Source organism: Pygocentrus nattereri, chromosome 28 (assembly GCF_015220715.1).
Source record: "Pygocentrus nattereri isolate fPygNat1 chromosome 28, fPygNat1.pri, whole genome shotgun sequence".
Lineage (NCBI taxonomy): Eukaryota > Metazoa > Chordata > Actinopteri > Characiformes > Serrasalmidae > Pygocentrus > Pygocentrus nattereri.
The window spans coordinates 11,705,502-11,722,601 of NC_051238.1; the positions used below are offsets into that span (position 1 = coordinate 11,705,502).

At 41.7% G+C, this 17,100-nt stretch overlaps 2 protein-coding genes across 4 annotated transcripts; one reads left to right on the forward strand and one right to left on the reverse strand.

Moving 5' to 3' along the window:
- Positions 1–120: 120 nt before the first annotated feature.
- On the reverse strand, positions 121–6,763 carry cenph (centromere protein H). 3 transcript variants are annotated; one of them, XM_017685014.2, is made up of 10 exons: positions 6,671–6,763; positions 4,913–5,004; positions 3,327–3,382; positions 2,885–2,930; positions 2,727–2,795; positions 2,583–2,639; positions 2,231–2,294; positions 1,936–1,987; positions 1,531–1,688; positions 121–251 (listed from the first exon to the last, which is right to left on the reverse strand). In XM_017685014.2, exons 1-10 carry the CDS (start codon positions 6,746–6,748, stop codon positions 165–167), a joined length of 759 nt encoding a protein of 252 aa, XP_017540503.1. In that variant the 5' UTR covers positions 6,749–6,763; the 3' UTR covers positions 121–164. The 3 variants fall into 3 exon arrangements, with proteins under 3 accessions (XP_017540503.1, XP_017540504.1, XP_017540505.1); XM_017685015.2 differs by lacking the exon at positions 6,671–6,763 and adding an exon at positions 5,399–5,540; XM_017685016.2 differs by lacking the exon at positions 6,671–6,763 and adding an exon at positions 5,238–5,379.
- On the forward strand, positions 6,053–14,608 carry mrps36 (mitochondrial ribosomal protein S36). The gene is made up of 5 exons (XM_037535789.1): positions 6,053–6,201; positions 10,383–10,537; positions 10,958–11,021; positions 12,202–12,410; positions 14,056–14,608. Exons 2-5 carry the CDS (start codon positions 10,484–10,486, stop codon positions 14,071–14,073), a joined length of 345 nt encoding a protein of 114 aa, XP_037391686.1. The 5' UTR covers positions 6,053–6,201; positions 10,383–10,483; the 3' UTR covers positions 14,074–14,608.
- Positions 14,609–17,100: the final 2,492 nt, after the last annotated feature.

Below are 17,100 nucleotides of genomic sequence, written 5' to 3' on the forward strand. Positions count from 1 at the left end.
TCTGATGATTAAACCTATAGTTTTACCAATCCTGTTCATTCTGGAAGATGCATTCCTTTAGGGCTGTAGTATAAAATGCAATGTCTACACTGTTTATATTACACAAAGAATACACAGTGAGCTGCTGCTGCTGTTTATTTGAAAATATTTTAACTGGGTCCTGTTCACTTGGGGATGTTTTCCAGTCCCATTGCAATGTCTTTCAGTTTAGGGTCGTCGATCCAATTGACCTTGCTGGCAAGTATGATCCCCTGAAAAACAAGGTAACACTTTAAGTAACTGTAATATCTATATAGATACAGATAGAGAGAGAATTATGTTGAAGAGTAATCAAGAACTTATCTTTTTGTCTTAATCTGACGGGTCAAGAGAAGATTAACAACTTCGTATTACAGAAGCAAATATCTTAATTTAGGAATTTTATCTAAAGCTAAGAAAGGAAATCTTAAACTACGCCATCAAAGACAACAATCAACAGTCATGGCTGTACGCTGAAACATACTGATTTTTTTTTTCTTTTCTTTAAGTCAAATAAAACCACAGCACAGAGCTTGTAGTGAGGAGAATTAATCACTCTCTGGTGTTTTCCAGGTTTCGCAAACACTAGAGCTAGGTGCTCCTGAGCTAGTTCAAAGTGATGGAACATTTGAGCACAATCAGTTTATAAATGCTTAAACATTTTTAATATGAAATACATTTATCTCCTGAACACTGAATAAAACATTTTAGCACCCCTATTATATTAAGAGCTTTTGAACTCAAGTTATAGATTAATATGGGCCTCAAGTTCAGGTGAGCACAAACAGCCAGTGAGCTGCTCCACTCCCCATCTAATAAGCACTAAATGAAATTGTGAAAAAGTGAAATACATCCTACTTTCTAAAATTAAAAGGAATGTTCTGGTCAAGTTATTCAAAATTTTAATGTTTCATTTTTAGCCATTTAGCTCCAATTATTACTCCCATTCACTCTGGTGTTTTGCAGTCATGTTTTTGATATAATGGGAGAAATAGGAAGTGGCCAGGTTCCCCTTTAACCTACTCTGACTAAAACTCGATCAATTTGAAGTTAAGAATATTTTAACAGCGCTCTGTGCTGTTTATCAGCTTCATTGCTCTCCAGTTTCAAATTTAGTTTCTGCTTAGTTGTTAGCCGATCACACTAACATTATTCCTCCTAGTAAACAGACACACATTCAGCTGTGTCTCATCATTATTCAACACTGCCACTAATATTTCATCTGAAGAGTTTATCAAAATTAACACGAAGGTAATAGGGGGCAATGGAGGTAGTGTCGGTTTATAAAAAGGGCAAATGACAAGTTGTCATGCATAAATCTTAAAGTATGTTTTTCAATCAAACAGTTTGAATATATTAATATATACAAAATTGCACTGTTGTGCAGCCAAAACGATTAAGACCTTAAAACAGGAAAAATAAAGGTATTAAAAAGCAGAGAACGCAAACTGTGCAGGAACCCTGACAGTGCACTGTAAATCAGCTGTAGAACAGAACAAACACATCACATACCCGGAGAACGTTTTGGGAAATGGTAGCGATCTTCTGGTACTTCTGCAGGATTGCTTCAGCACGCTCCACGGCCTGTTTCTCTACCTGCCCTTGATTCTCTCTCATCTGTTTCAGCTCATTAATCGCTTGCATCTTCTTCTTAATAAGGCCTTTCATCTCTGGGATCATAAAAAATACACATACAGTCAAAGGGTCTCAAGAATTTTCAAGGTTGATTTCTTAGGCACGGAATAGGAGTTAATGGAGTTAAAATTTCTACTGAACTTTCTCCAGGGGAATTACATTAATTGTGGGATAAAAGCTCTCACAGTCAAGTGGTCAACTTGTCCACCAAAACAGATAAAGAAAAAAGTTAAAGTTTTTATTTACAACAGTGGCTCAGAAGGGATGGAAAAAGTCAAATACCAAGTCTCTTCTTTTGAACGTCTGTAATTTGGTCCTGAAGTTCACGTATTTCCTGTATAAAGCGTTGTGAAAGGTAATTAAAGATGTATTCATTTTAATTTGATTAATATGTTCGACAGCAACACCTAAGTAACAAAATTTCATTAGTGCAATATTTATACAGTATATAGTTAAGAGTTGAGGCTTCAGATCATGGGAGTTCTAGACCATTAAAGCAACCAATAAAGGAGCTACTAGCATAGCATAATTCAGCAAACAAGCAAGCAAATAAAATAAAATAAAAATAAATACACACCTTTGTAAGTTTCAATGTCTTTTCACAGAGATCTGCATTTTCATTAACCATTGCCTGCAATGACCTATAAGACAATATTTCACATGAGGTACATGTTTAATTATGATTATTATGCATTATACTATTATATTAATCTATTATTATATATAATGTCTTTTTTTACATCCAACTATTTACCATAAAATTTGCAAAAATTATATATTTTTAAAAAGCTGCATTTCTTCTCATTTCTGCGGTCAACAATACAAAACTTTTACATTCTCAACAGCTGATGATTTCTTGCTTTTATCAGATGTGGACCATCTGTTTCCTCACAACAAGCTAAAGACTAGACTTACACAAATTTACTTACACATCTCCAGTATCACTCTGGATCAGTTTCTCAATGACGGCGTTCCAAACCTGCATTCTGAAACAGTTTTATTATGAGAACACCAACTGAAACATGCACTGCCATCCAGTGAAAATCAGTTCGATAAGGACTGGGAAAAGTTACCTGTTCAGTGCCAGTGTTTTGTTGAAATGTGAGAGTCTTGCCTGTTCTATTGTGTTTTCAAATTTAGACCTATGCATTGGAATGTGATTAAGAATCAATATAAAGTCACGTCACAGAAAAATAAATACATTCCACCAACTGAAGTTCAAAAGACTCACAGATCTGCTTCAGCATCGAATGTGTCACATGGTCTTTGAAGTTTTCCTGCCATTGAAAGATGAATATTAAGATTCCAGTACGCATCCTGACAAAACTTGTGTTCTATGTAGAAAACGTGATGCACATAATATGTGATTTTAAATCACGTTATCTGACAACAGCCACGGCATATAGAAAACTTTATGAAGATTACTTTAGTTAGTTGCTTTATTAACAGTGGCTGTTAAATGTGACTATTAGTTTATTTTGTTCTCATCTCAACACCTAGATTCACACGTTTCTTCAGATTTATCTGGAGTTCACTTTCCTTGAAATGGACTTTGTTTACACTCTGTAGGCAAATCAATTAACTAACAAACAAACAAACAGCTGAAACACAATCCACAAACATAATGAAACATTATGGACATTTTTAAATATACTTAACAACTGACAACTTACCCATATTGACCTTAATATTCATGTCAAAACACTGGTTTGCCATAATATCTTTCATCCTGTGAAAAGAGTGGAACACAGTCACCTGCTCATTAAAAATGCAGCCGCATGTATCGCCAGGTTCAAATTTAGCAAATAGTTTATGTGATGCCTAAGTAGCTGCTTAAGTTAATGTTATAAGGTTAGTCTGCTAGGCAAGGATTAAAGGAGAGTTAAACCGATTTTTCAAAAATTCTCTATAATCATTGGGATGGAGTGGTCTGACGGATAATGATTCACTGTGGAGAAACTTATGAACTCTGATTACTTTACAGTGTCAGTTATTGGAACCAGGAGTTGCAACACCTACAGCGTAAAACCAGCCATTTTATTTACCCTTTAGCTGTTTTTAATCACAAAACCTTTTTAAAACAAAGTTTTGGGCATTCATAACCATTACATGTTATATCTTTCTGCAGGAGAGCTTTTAGAGCCACTTTGGATGTCTGGTTCCTGTCATCAACACTGTGAACAGTTCTGAATAGGTTAGTCTCTCTAGAACAGGGGTGTCAAACTCAACCGGTGTAAGGGACATTTTAAAAAATATCATCAAATCGGTAGGCCAGAGGAAAAAAAATTATCATTTTTAAATGTTGTGCTATAACACCAACTGGCCATTATTTATCCAAAATATGGTATTAAAAAAAAAAACTTCAGTAAAAAACAGACACTTGTAGTAGACTGAAATACATGAATACTCCCATGAAATATTCAAAATTTAAATGTCCCCAGAAGCTCTGTCTTTTAAATCTACCTATTTGCTTGAACCAGACTCCTGGCATCCTTTCTTTACTGCAAGTTTATTAACACGTTGGTCTCAGTTTCCAAGGTGCTGAGCTAATGTGAGGTGTTTATAATGGATGAATTGCAACTGAAATGCATTTTGGTGATGTGACTGGTGTGAAGTTGTGCACAATTGTGTAGAATTGAGGTGTAACCGCTGTCCCATAGACTGTTGTTGGGGTAGGAGAGTCAGAGCACATTACCTTACAATGCATGCTTGGGACTGTAGTGCTGCACATTGAGAAATGGGCTAATAATAATAGGAAATTAAAATACTTTTGTGGGGCAGACAGGACTGTGTGGCGGGCCTGATCTGTGTTTGACATGTGGGCCCTAGAACAGAGCATTTCATGGCAAACCACGCTGAAGGAGTTTCCTTCACTGTGTAGAAATTTCGAAAAAATGGTGAATCTCTCCTTTAAGTCGAGCCATGGGCCTGAATATTTGAGGTTTTTCAGAGTAGGACTGCCAGTCAAGGATCCGCTTATTCTCTTATTTACGATGATCTTACAGCAGGTCCTGCACTCCTCCTCTGTAAAGCTGTATGCATACGGGCCCTTAGCTATACTCTATCCACAGAAAACCAGTGACGTCACACGAAGCTGAAGTTGGTTTCTTTCTGGAATTGTCCGTTCCACCTTAAATTGTGCAGCAGTTACAATAAGAAGCCACCTTCAACCTTGTGTGACGTCTAGGACTAGGCTTAGTCTCTGCCCAGGCGCCCGGCCCACAGCTAAGCGGACTTACAGCGGATGTTATTAACTCACCTTAATAAATGTACGGGCGTTACGCCCTCAGAAACGGATGATGGTGGGTGGTCATTTTTTGAGGGTGATCCTTGATGATTTTGGGAATCCATCTGTGAAAATGACAACCAAAAAACAAAACACTTATGTTTAATTATTTTAAAATGGCTAAATCTAGCTTCCTATTCGCCAGCTTATTGCTTCAATTTTCCCGTTCCACATTCTGGCGCCTGCTGCAGCATTTAAGGTGGAACGGGAAAATTCAAACAAGAAGCTGGCGAATAAGAGGCTGACTTCAGCTTCGCTAAGTTAGGTTAGTTAAATCTCCGCCGCCTGACTAACTTACACTGTCGAACACAACCGACTGTTAACTTAGCTAGGTTAGCATTAGCTCGACCTAATAACAAACAAGACTCCAGATTAAATGAACATTTTTCCTTTTTATACAGCCGCTTACAGAGCTGCACAAAACAAATCAAACGCTCTCTACACAGACACAGAACTTACTGTCGGCTCCGGTTCCGTTTGTTTGTGTTTGGGTTTATCAACTCAAGCTTCTTAGCAGGCAACCGAATCTGCCGCCGAGAGGAAATGCTCCGTCACGTGACAACAACGCGCGGCGAGGGCTGTGTTCCGATTAGCGTTCATGGTTTTGCACTAGAACACTGCTGCGAATGCCAGTTGAATGAAACTTGCTTTCTTGTTAGCTGTCATTGAGGTTGCTCGCATTGCTGACCCCTTTCAAAACGTTTTCTTCTTTTTTTATATACATGTGTTGTTAGTCACAGTGGGTAGTCGGCTTCAAACATACAAGAAACATCAATGCGATGTTATGATTAACAGCATCGTCATAAGATAAATATATTTGTTCCGTATTATACTTCAGCTGTTATTCTTTTCACTCCAAACTTCCAAGCACACACTTTTATATATATTTTTAAATATTTTATTTGCTTTTGTTTGTTAGGCATTATATAGCCATATATCTAAATAACGCGATTCTGTAGTCCCACAGCTCATAGAAAACGTGAATGTAAATGTAGTTCTGGGGTGTAAACAAGAAACAAGCATGTTTTTTCCACCTCGGAGGTCTGAAAAAGGTACTCGGTATAGACTAGCAATGGAGGCTAGAATGCTACGCACTAGCTAAACGCCCTACTTAGAATAGCAGTGCTTATTGGGGCGCGGCCCCGTGCAGTGAGTCGAGAATCTGCGTGATAAAGGACTCTTGCCCAGCGTCGGGGCTGTTTGTATGTTTTCTGCGGAATATCATGAGGGATTAACATTTTAACTAGGTACCTGTATTTTTGGTAAGGACGAAGCTCTCTTAACGTTACATCTGCTTAGTGGACAGTGTCTCCAGATTGTGTTTACCTACAAACATAGTAGCTGCGGTGATTTCTGATTTCTGCTCAGGTCACCACAGCGCACCACAGCGCTAACTAACTAGGTTAACTAGTGCTAATGCATTTGCTTGGTTAGGTAACACAGCTGCCTGCACGATAACGTCATTGTTCTGCCATAGGAAGGCTACCAAGCTACACCAGTGCGTTAACGGTGATTATTTCGGTGAAACGCCACAGCTGGTGGTGTAACGGTCACAGCGCGTTTCTGTATCCTTTGTGAGCGCCAGCTCTCACTGTGTAACACTATAAGTAGTGCAGCTTTGGATTATTATTAAACACAGCCACTGTATTTATATATGAGTCGATACTCTTTTATGTGCTGTCCTTAAGCGTCCTCTCCTGGAGTCGTTTTAAAGGGAGACTGGCCTCTTACTGTTTTAATCTCTGTAACAGGAACATGACTGGGAACCACCAGAGGGCATCCGCAAGCGAGTCCTCGATGAATGGGCATGAAAGGAGCTAAACGGCTAAAAACGAGAAGTGGGTTTTACACAGTAGGATGCTGGCGTTACTGCCACTGAGTGCCGATTTGTTGGCATTGCTGACAGTGAGTGCTGATTGGTTGGCATTGCTGACAGTGAGTGCTGATTGGTTGGCATAGCTGACAGTGAGTGCTGATTGGTTGGCATTGCTGACAGTGAGTGCTGATTGGTTGGCATTGCTGACAGTGAGTGCTGACTGGTTGGCATTGCTGACAGTGAGTGCTGACTGGTTGGCATAGCTGACAGTGAGTGCTGATTGGTTGGCATAGCTGACAGTGAGTGCTGATTGGTTGGCATAGCTGACAGTGAGTGCTGATTGGTTGGCATAGCTGACAGTGAGTGCTGATTGGTTGGCATAGCTGACAGTGAGTGCTGATTGGTTGGCATAGCTGACAGTGAGTGCCGATTGGTTGGCATAGCTGACAGTGAGTGCCGATTGGTTGGCATTGCTGACAGTGAGTGCCGATTGGTTGGCATTGCTGACACTGAGTGCCGATTGGTTGGCATTGCTGACACTGAGTGCCGATTGGTTGGCATAGCTGACACTGCCTGCCGATTGGTTGGCATTGCTGACAGTGAGTGCTAATTGGCTGGCATTACTGCCACTGAGTGCTGATTGGTTGGCATTGCTGACAGTGAGTGCTGATTGGTTGGCATTGCTGACAGTGAGTGCTGATTGGTTGGCAATGCTGACAGTGAGTGCTGATTGGTTGGCATTGCTGACAGTGAGTGCTGATTGGTTGGCATTACTGTCACTGAGTGCTGATTGGTTGGCATTGCTGACAGTGAGTGCTGATTGGTTGGCATTGCTGACAGTGAGTGCTGATTGGTTGGCATTGCTGACAGTGAGTGCTGATTGGTTGGCATTGCTGACAGTGAGTGCTGATTGGTTGGCAATGCTGACAGTGAGTGCTGATTGGTTGGCATTGCTGACAGTGAGTGCTGATTGGCTGGCATTACTGCCACTGAGTGCTGATTGGTTGGCATTGCTGACACTGAGTGCCGATTTGTTGGCATTGCTGACAGTGAGTGCTGATTGGTTGGCATTGCTGACAGTGAGTGCTGATTGGTTGGCATTGCTGACAGTGAGTGCTGACTGGTTGGCATAGCTGACAGTGAGTGCTGATTGGTTGGCATAGCTGACAGTGAGTGCTGATTGGTTGGCATAGCTGACAGTGAGTGCTGATTGGTTGGCATTGCTGACAGTGAGTGCTGATTGGTTGGCATAGCTGACAGTGAGTGCCGATTAGTTGGCATAGCTGACAGTGAGTGCCGATTGGTTGGCATAGCTGACAGTGAGTGCCGATTGGTTGGCATTGCTGACAGTGAGTGCCGATTGGTTGGCATTGCTGACAGTGAGTGCCGATTGGTTGGCATTGCTGACACTGAGTGCCGATTGGTTGGCATTGCTGACACTGAGTGCCGATTGGCTGGCATTACTGCCACTGAGTGCTGATTGGTTGGCATTGCTGACAGTGAGTGCTGATTGGTTGGCATTGCTGACAGTGAGTGCTGATTGGTTGGCAATGCTGACAGTGAGTGCTGATTGGTTGGCATTGCTGACAGTGAGTGCTGATTGGTTGGCATTACTGTCACTGAGTGCTGATTGGTTGGCATTGCTGACAGTGAGTGCTGATTGGTTGGCATTGCTGACAGTGAGTGCTGATTGGTTGGCATTGCTGACAGTGAGTGCTGATTGGTTGGCATTGCTGACAGTGAGTGCTGATTGGTTGGCAATGCTGACAGTGAGTGCTGATTGGTTGGCATTGCTGACAGTGAGTGCTGATTGGCTGGCATTACTGCCACTGAGTGCTGACTGGTTGGCATTGCTGACACTGAGTGCCGATTTGTTGGCATTGCTGACAGTGAGTGCTGATTGGTTGGCATTGCTGACAGTGAGTGCTGATTGGTTGGCATTGCTGACAGTGAGTGCTGACTGGTTGGCATAGCTGACAGTGAGTGCTGATTGGTTGGCATAGCTGACAGTGAGTGCTGATTGGTTGGCATAGCTGACAGTGAGTGCTGATTGGTTGGCATTGCTGACAGTGAGTGCTGATTGGTTGGCATAGCTGACAGTGAGTGCCGATTAGTTGGCATAGCTGACAGTGAGTGCCGATTGGTTGGCATAGCTGACAGTGAGTGCCGATTGGTTGGCATTGCTGACAGTGAGTGCCGATTGGTTGGCATTGCTGACACTGAGTGCCGATTGGTTGGCATTGCTGACACTGAGTGCCGATTGGTTGGCATTGCTGACACTGAGTGCCGATTGGCTGGCATTACTGCCACTGAGTGCTGATTGGTTGGCATTACTGCCACTGAGTGCTGATTGGTTGGCATTGCTGACAGTGAGTGCTGATTGGTTGGCAATGCTGACAGTGAGTGCTGATTGGTTGGCATTGCTGACAGTGAGTGCTGATTGGTTGGCATTACTGTCACTGAGTGCTGATTGGTTGGCATTGCTGACAGTGAGTGCTGATTGGTTGGCATTGCTGACAGTGAGTGCTGATTGGTTGGCATTGCTGACAGTGAGTGCTGATTGGTTGGCATTGCTGACAGTGAGTGCTGATTGGTTGGCAATGCTGACAGTGAGTGCTGATTGGTTGGCATTGCTGACAGTGAGTGCTGATTGGCTGGCATTACTGCCACTGAGTGCTGATTGGTTGGCATTGCTGACAGTGAGTGCCAATTGGCTGGCATTACTGCCACTGAGTGCCGATTGGTTGGCATTGCTGACAGTGAGTGCTGATTGGTTGGCATTGCTGACAGTGAGTGCTAATTGGCTGGCATTACTGCCACTGAGTGCTGATTGGTTGGCATTGCTGACAGTGAGTGCTGATTGGTTGGCATTGCTGACAGTGAGTGCTGATTGGTTGGCATTGCTGACAGTGAGTGCTGATTGGCTGGCATTGCTGTCACTGAGTGCTGATTGGTTGGCATTGCTGACAGTAAGTGCTGATTGGTTGGCATTGCTGACAGTGAGTGCTGATTGGTTGGCATTGCTGACAGTGAGTGCTGATTGGTTGGCATTGCTGACAGTGAGTGCTGATTGGTTGGCATTGCTGACACTGAGTACTGATTGGTTGCCATTGCTGACAGTGAGTGCTGATTGGTTGGCATTGCTGACAGTGAGTGCTGATTGGTTGGCATTGCTGACTGTGAGTGCTGATTGGTTGGCATTGCTGACTGTGAGTGCTGATTGGTTGGCATTGCTGACTGTGAGTGCTGATTGGTTGGCATTGCTGACTGTGAGTGCTGATTGGTTGGCATTGCTGACTGTGAGTGCTGATCGGTTGGCATTGCTGACAGTGAGTGCTGATTGGTTGATTGAAGTGGTTTGCACTCACCGAGCTCATGAAGGTATATGAGACACAATCCTAACGTCCTGTAACAGCAGTGTTAAATATGTTTAGTAAATGAAGACATTCTTCTCTATAAAACAGAGTTTTAAGCATTTATAAGCTGGATTGGCTCAGACGCTCCGTTAACCCATTCATTCTGAACTCTCTCTGCAGCGCCCTCTAGCGATTGCCAAACCTGGAAGACATTAGAGTGACAGCTCTCCTCACTACTAACTCTGTACAAACCCTGTGGCTTGTCCTGTAGGTAAATGTAGAACATGGAAACGGCGCCGTCTTCAGGCGCGGAAAGGAACTGACCAGCCAGCAGGTCTGTTTAACCCGGACGCAGTCAGGCAGGAGGTCAGCATGGGAAGCAGAGTCAGTAGTGGCAAAATGGCTGCAGCCAGTCGGGTCGTGCAGGTAAATAAAGACTTTCTGAAGCATTCGGTTAATGTTCCTGTTCGTTATTTAAACCGGGAGTGTTGCACGGCGAAGCGTTTCCACCCGGACGGGGGCGGAGGTTTATCTGTGCTGCTGGCCGGCCCTGTGTGTGGTGAGGCTGATGCCCTTGTCAGAGCACCAGGAGTTTCCAGCCGCTGCTGCTCGGCTGTGGCTCCTCACTCTTCAGATACACGGGCGAGGCGGCTGCCCCGTCTCTCTGAGCATTCCCGCGGTCATATCCTTTAGTATCCGACAGCATAGCAGAAAAACGACCTTGCATATCACAGTTTTAGGCTAGAAAGCGGGTCGTGTTTATAACTATTCAAGAGAAAGTTATTTCAGAAAGTCTGGTGTTTATTGTGTAATATCTTGTTGTTGTTGTTGTTGTTGTTTTCGCAGGTTGTGCGTCCCCACACACCATTAATCAAATTTCCAAATCGGCAGGGCATTCCCAGGCCTAACGGTGAGCATTTAACTTGCTTGAATTGCGTGAATTTCTTTCTTGAATGAAATGCAACAAACCAAATCTGAATATAGCATTTCATCCAAAACATCCTTCAGACTCCCACACAGTGCGGTGTCCAGAGTTTCCAGTCCTGGGTTTTGCAGTTACTGCTTGGTGTGACACTAGGTGGCCAAACAGATGCACACCGAGGTTGGTTAAGGACAGTGATTACAAAGTCCAGGACTGAAACGTGGATTCAATAACCTTTGAAGATCTCAAAGTGATTCATAAACAAATATTAAATATATAAATAAATATCACATACACATGTTATCTAAGCCACTTATCCTCCTGGGTCACCTTGACTGGCCACCAGTCAAACATGAGCAATAAATTAATATTAAATATTTTAATGAGATACATTACATTGAATTATTTGCAGGTAAAGCAATCCTTGCCAGATGTGGAGAAAAGTTTTTATGTTCTGTGGTCAGGACAGGAGTAATCTAAACTCCACGAGTCTTTATCCTTCAGAGAAAGAAAAAGTATTTTTTCCTCTGCTCTAGTGCAGCCTGACACGCTGTAACGTTTTGTTTTAATGTTGTTTTTTTCTATGACACAGTTAATCATACATTCTTATGCAAAAGTTTGAGCACACTCAGTCAAAGTGTGAAAACAAGTTAACAGCCTCATAAGCAGAGCAGGGGTGAACAACTTTGGTCCTTGTGGGCTGGTGTCCAGCACAGTTTGCTGATATTCCTGCTCAAACACACTTGATTGAACTTGTGTCTTAATTGGCAGGTTAAGTGGGTGTGTTTGAGTAGGGGAAGCTACTGGACACCAAGCCCTCCAGGTTGAAAATTGTGCACCCACCCTGAGGATAATTAAATACACCAAACCGGTAGTAATTGTGCATTAAGATGTGCAGAAGAGTGTTCTCTGTAGAAGATACGTACCTATATTTACTTAGAAAATCAACAAAACACACTGAACAGGGATGCTCAAACATTTGAGTGCATAATGAAGCTTAAAATTTTAGAGTAATATGAGAAAATTTTTGGAAAAAGCTATGGAATTTCTTCATGAGGAAAGAGCAAGTCTCTGTAAGAGAAGAGCAAAACCTTGCCCCTCAAGATTTGAGGGAACCACAGTGGGGTTAATGTTCTACTTACTTGATTCTGTGTTTCCTTATTTTCAGTACAAGAAGCACTAAAATTGCTTGTTGTCAGCATCCCGCAGTCCTTCCCACCTGCACCAACACCAGCACCATCAGCTACACCTGCACCTAGACCTACAGCAACCGTCAGCCGCCTTCCAGGCACACCAGACAACATTGCTGTAGTTAAAGAGCTCCCACAGAGATACCGCAGACGGGAAATCGTATTGGAGGAAATGGACTACATTCAGGTTGGTGCTGGAGCTAAACTGCTGTCATTCTAATATATGATTTTGGGGGTTTGCACTATAAAAGAAGACTGTAGGGATTTGGTATCAGGTCTCATTGACGCGTTTATGGCCAGTGTCCAAGAGGAGTGACTATGTTCTCCATGTTTAGAGAGAAGGGTGACCTCTCTCGTCGCAGTCTCATACCTGGCACTAAATGGCTGGTACTGTTATACGATTACCCGAAATATGGGGAGACATATGGGCGATGGTGATAATAACTCGGCAATAAGCAAATTAAAGCTAAAGATCCGTTAAAATCGCACATTATAAGTTGGAAAGTATTTGCTAAAATTAGTTTGTTCCTGATTAAAACCATGTTGTGCTAATGTGCCAACCTGCATTGACATGGAGTTGGTTTATTTTCTAGGAACATTATTATATAAATGTAGATATAAATTTAGAGCTGAATGGGGCGGATATCCCTTAACATGCCGATTGTATTACAAGAGGTTCCACCCTTCAGTTAAAAAAAAAAAAAAAAAAAAGATATATTTGTGACTCTGGTAGCAGGATCAAATAGAAAAATTATTTGTTTTTTTTTTTTTTGTATGTTTGTGCATTTTTTTTTTTTTTTTTTTTTTTATTTTGTCTTATTTTACTAGTGATTTCAGATATTTTTGAAAAAATAACTTAATTTTTCTTAGTTTCTGGCTTATAGGTCTAGCACCATTCATATAGACAATACAACCGCAGATTGCATGCAATTCCATGCAATCCCAATCGGATTTTGACCAGTGAACTATCTCCTCCTTCTTTTATGTTTCAGAATATAGTTCTATAATGTGCTGTGACCATTTAGTGGTACTTGAACTAACTTAAAGTTGGGGCATGTTGGCACAGTGGTCTACGCTATTTTATAATGTTTTGGGGAACATTTTATATAGTAATCTACCAAGACTATGTAATTTAAGTTTAAAAAAGTTTAAGTGACCCTTATTAGTCCCACAATGGGGAAATTTCACCTCCGCATTTAACCCATCCGTGCAGTGAAACACCACATACACTCTAGTGAGCACACACACACTAGGGGGCAGTGAGCACACTTGCCCGGAGTGGTGGGCAGCCCAATCCGCAGCGCCCAGGGAGCAGTCGGGGGTTAGGTGTCTTGCTCAAGGACACCTCGGTCATGTGCTGTCGGCACTGGGGATCAAACCGGCGACCTTCCAGTCATGACGCTGGTTCCCTGACCTCCAGCCCACGGCTGCTCCCATAATGTTATGAAACAATCCAATATTGGCATAAAACACAACATTACTCTGATCAAGAATGAACTAACTTAAATACTTTGACATTAAATGTGTCTGGTTTTAACTGTGATGTTAAGCTTTCATTTGCTGATAGTTGGGTTATCCGTACATATCTCATCCCCTCTCCACTATTGTTGTTATTAATGTTGCCTTGCCCGTTGTTATCCCAGGACCCACTGGCATAAAACATCATAGAACAAAAGTGCTAATCTAGGAACATTTTGCCAATGGTTTAAATGGACCCGATCCTCTGTGCCTGCAAAATATGACTTATAGTTGTAGATCATGAAATAAGTGGTAGATGTAATGCTTGAAAAACACGAAGTAACAAATAATTGATATGTTCTTGTTGTTTGCAGCGTGGAGGACCAGAGTGATGGTGCTTCACATCTTACCAAAGCCAGGCCTGTGGAAATGGTTTTTGTTGTTGCCTGACATCTTTCCTCAGCAAGAGGATTTGTGAGAGTTCACTTTATAGGAATAAAACTTAATTATTATTAAAATGTACATAGAGATTATTTCTAAATGTGATTGTACGGTGTGTGGGGGGTCAGTCTGCTCATTAGTTCAAGCGCTGTATCATGTTTACAGCACAAACTTTTGGACATCTGAGTTTGATTTGAGCTTTTTCCTTAAATACACATGTGGTACGTAATGTCTGGATTAAATCAGTATTATAGCGTATTAAATAAACTACTCTGCTCTCTATACTGAGCTGCACCATCAACACTGCAGTACTTTGATTTAATGGGACCTTTCCTTGTTTTGAGATCCATGTTAAAAAAAAAAAAAAAAAAAAAAGAAGGAAAAACTACAACTTGGACAACTTCCTGCTGCTGCTGTGTTCATTCTGTGCAGTTTGAAGGTTTCTGCAGGACGCTGTACATCTGGATTATTAAACGTTTAACAGCTTTGGTTTGTATGTGTATTTATTAACATATCATGCTTGAAGCGGTGTGTGAGGAAGTGAAAACACATGTAAGGAAGAATTACTTAAAAAATATGTATATATACTACATTGCCAAAAGTATTTGCTCATCTGCCTTCACACATCTATGAACTTGAACCCCATTCTTAATCCATAGGGTTTAATATGATGTTGGCCCACCCTTTACAGCTATAACAGCTTCAACTCTTCTGGGAAGGTTTAGGAGTGTTTATGGGAATTTTTTGACATTCTTCCAGAAGTGCATTTGTGAGGTCTCGACACTGATGTTGGACGAGGAGGCCTGGCTCACGGTCTCTGCTCTAATTCATGCCAAAGGTGTTCTATCGGGTTGAGGTCAGGACTCCGTGCAGGCCAGTCAAGTTCTTCCACAACAAACTCGCTCATCCGTGTCTTTATGGACCTTGCTTCATGCACTGGTGCACAGTCATGTTGGAACAGAAGGGGTCGTCCTCAAACTGTTCCCGCAAAGTTGGGAGCATGAAATTGTCCAAAATCTCTTGTTGCTGAAACATTGAATTCCTTTCACTGGAACTAAGGGGCTGAGCCCAACTCCTGAAAAACAGCCCCACACCATAATTTCCCCTCCACCAAACTTTACACTTGGCACACTGCAGTCAGACAAGTACGGTTCTCCTGGCAACCGCCAAACCCAAACTCATCCATCGGATTGCCAGATAGAGAATCGTTATTCGTCTCTCCACAAAACACGTCTCCACTGCTCTAGAGTCCAGTGGTGGCACTTTACACCACTCCATTTGATGCTTTGCATTGTACTTGGGAATGTAAGGCTTGGATGCAGCTGCTCGGCCATAGAAACCCATCCCATGAAGCTCTCTACGCTGTTCTTGAGCTGATCTAAAGGCCACATGAAGTTCAGAAGTCTGTAGGGATTGACTCTGCAGAAAATTGGCAACCTCTGCACACTATCTGCATCCGCCTTTGTTACAATACCATTGACAGTTGACTGTGGAATATTTAGTAGAGAGAAAATTTCACGACTGGACTTGCTGCACAGGTGGCGTCCGATCACGGCACCATGATGGAATTTACTGAGCTCCTGAGAGCGACCCATTCTTTCACTGTCTGTAGAAGCAGTCTGCATGCCTAGGTGCTTGGTTTTACACACCTGTGGAGATGGAAGTGGTTGGAACACCTGAATTGAATGATTTGGATGAGTGATTGAATACTTTTGGCAATATAGTGTATATACCATTTTTGTTGTTTTTCAGTTTTTGACAATGTGAGAATGCCTGTTGGCCTTTACATTGTTTAAAAAAAAATTCATTATGAACGGACCAAAAGAAGTGGCCTAACATTACTTTTACTACATTATTTTTCCTTCTCCTGTAAAGTTACCACTTTGGAGATACAAGCTTTTGTTCACACATGTGCACATACACACCAACACAGTAAGACTTCATGCTATCTCACAACTGTTTCCAGAGCTTTATTTCTGGATCTTTTACATCAAGTAATAAAGTACAACAAAAATACAAAATAATGCCTAACAAAACCAAACAAAAAGCAATACAATTGTATTTACATATTATAAACAATGTCTGAATAATTCAGTTATTAAATGTTATGATTGTCTATATTTCTGAATAAACATTTATAGTATATGTTGGTCTTATTCACAAATGTAATTTCCCTTATGTATTTCTCCCCCCCATGAATGAATCTGATATGGCAAGTCTATAATTTTCAGTTTCTAAGTTAAATAAAATTTAATAAACAAATACACTCAAAACCATTGAGAACATCTTCCAAGCAACTTTAAATATCCAAACTTTAGAAAAGTGTGAATCGTGTATTACTGTAGGTCAATACCACTTTTACATAACTGACACCACAATAAACTGATTCTCAAAGCACCTCTGAGGGAGATAGCTGTATGCAGTTTGTGGCATATTTTCTGATCTTTTAGCACTACAGCAGAGCATGTGTACCCAGGACCACCACAGATACCATCCCCTCAAATTGTTAGTACCACCTACAGTCTCACTAACTGAAGTATATTCAGACTCAGTATCAGTGACTGAGTAAAGCACTGTATCCTAACCCATCACCGAGTCTATGTTACTGTCAAGCTTTTAAGGCCTGTACCTTAACAGTTGGCTTTCTACACTGAGCTCAGTGGAGAGGCGTGCTACATTTATTCTGTAGTGCTCCACCAACTTTGTGGATAAGTGTAAACGCTCTTCTAAGCACACTACTGAGAAATAATGAAGTGCTGAGAAAGGCTGCATTTCAGACACCAGAAATGCTAAACAGGATGCCTCAAATTTATAAGATAAACCAAAACCAAGACAGTTGCTGTTGACTTCTGAATGATGTCCCAAGCAATCCTGTTTCTGGACGTACAAACACAGCAGCAGCAGCATTCGCTTGGACCATTGGCTCCTATGAGCCAGAAATTTGTCAGGTGAAGTTTTCACACTACCCAGTAGTAGCT

Coding starts and splice junctions, on each gene's coding strand:
- cenph (XM_017685014.2), bottom strand. CDS start 6,748: ATGCCCATTCATCGAGGACTCGCTTGCGGATGCCCTCTGGTGGTTCCC. Junction 2,931..3,326: donor GAATATTAAGGTCAATATGG/GTAAGTTGTCAG, acceptor TTTCAATGGCAG/GAAAACTTCAAAGACCATGT. Junction 1,689..1,935: donor CGTTCAAAAGAAGAGACTTG/GTATTTGACTTT, acceptor TTATGATCCCAG/AGATGAAAGGCCTTATTAAG.
- mrps36 (XM_037535789.1), top strand. CDS start 10,484: ATGGGAAGCAGAGTCAGTAGTGGCAAAATGGCTGCAGCCAGTCGGGTC. Junction 10,538..10,957: donor CAGCCAGTCGGGTCGTGCAG/GTAAATAAAGAC, acceptor TTGTTTTCGCAG/GTTGTGCGTCCCCACACACC. Junction 11,022..12,201: donor GGGCATTCCCAGGCCTAACG/GTGAGCATTTAA, acceptor CCTTATTTTCAG/TACAAGAAGCACTAAAATTG.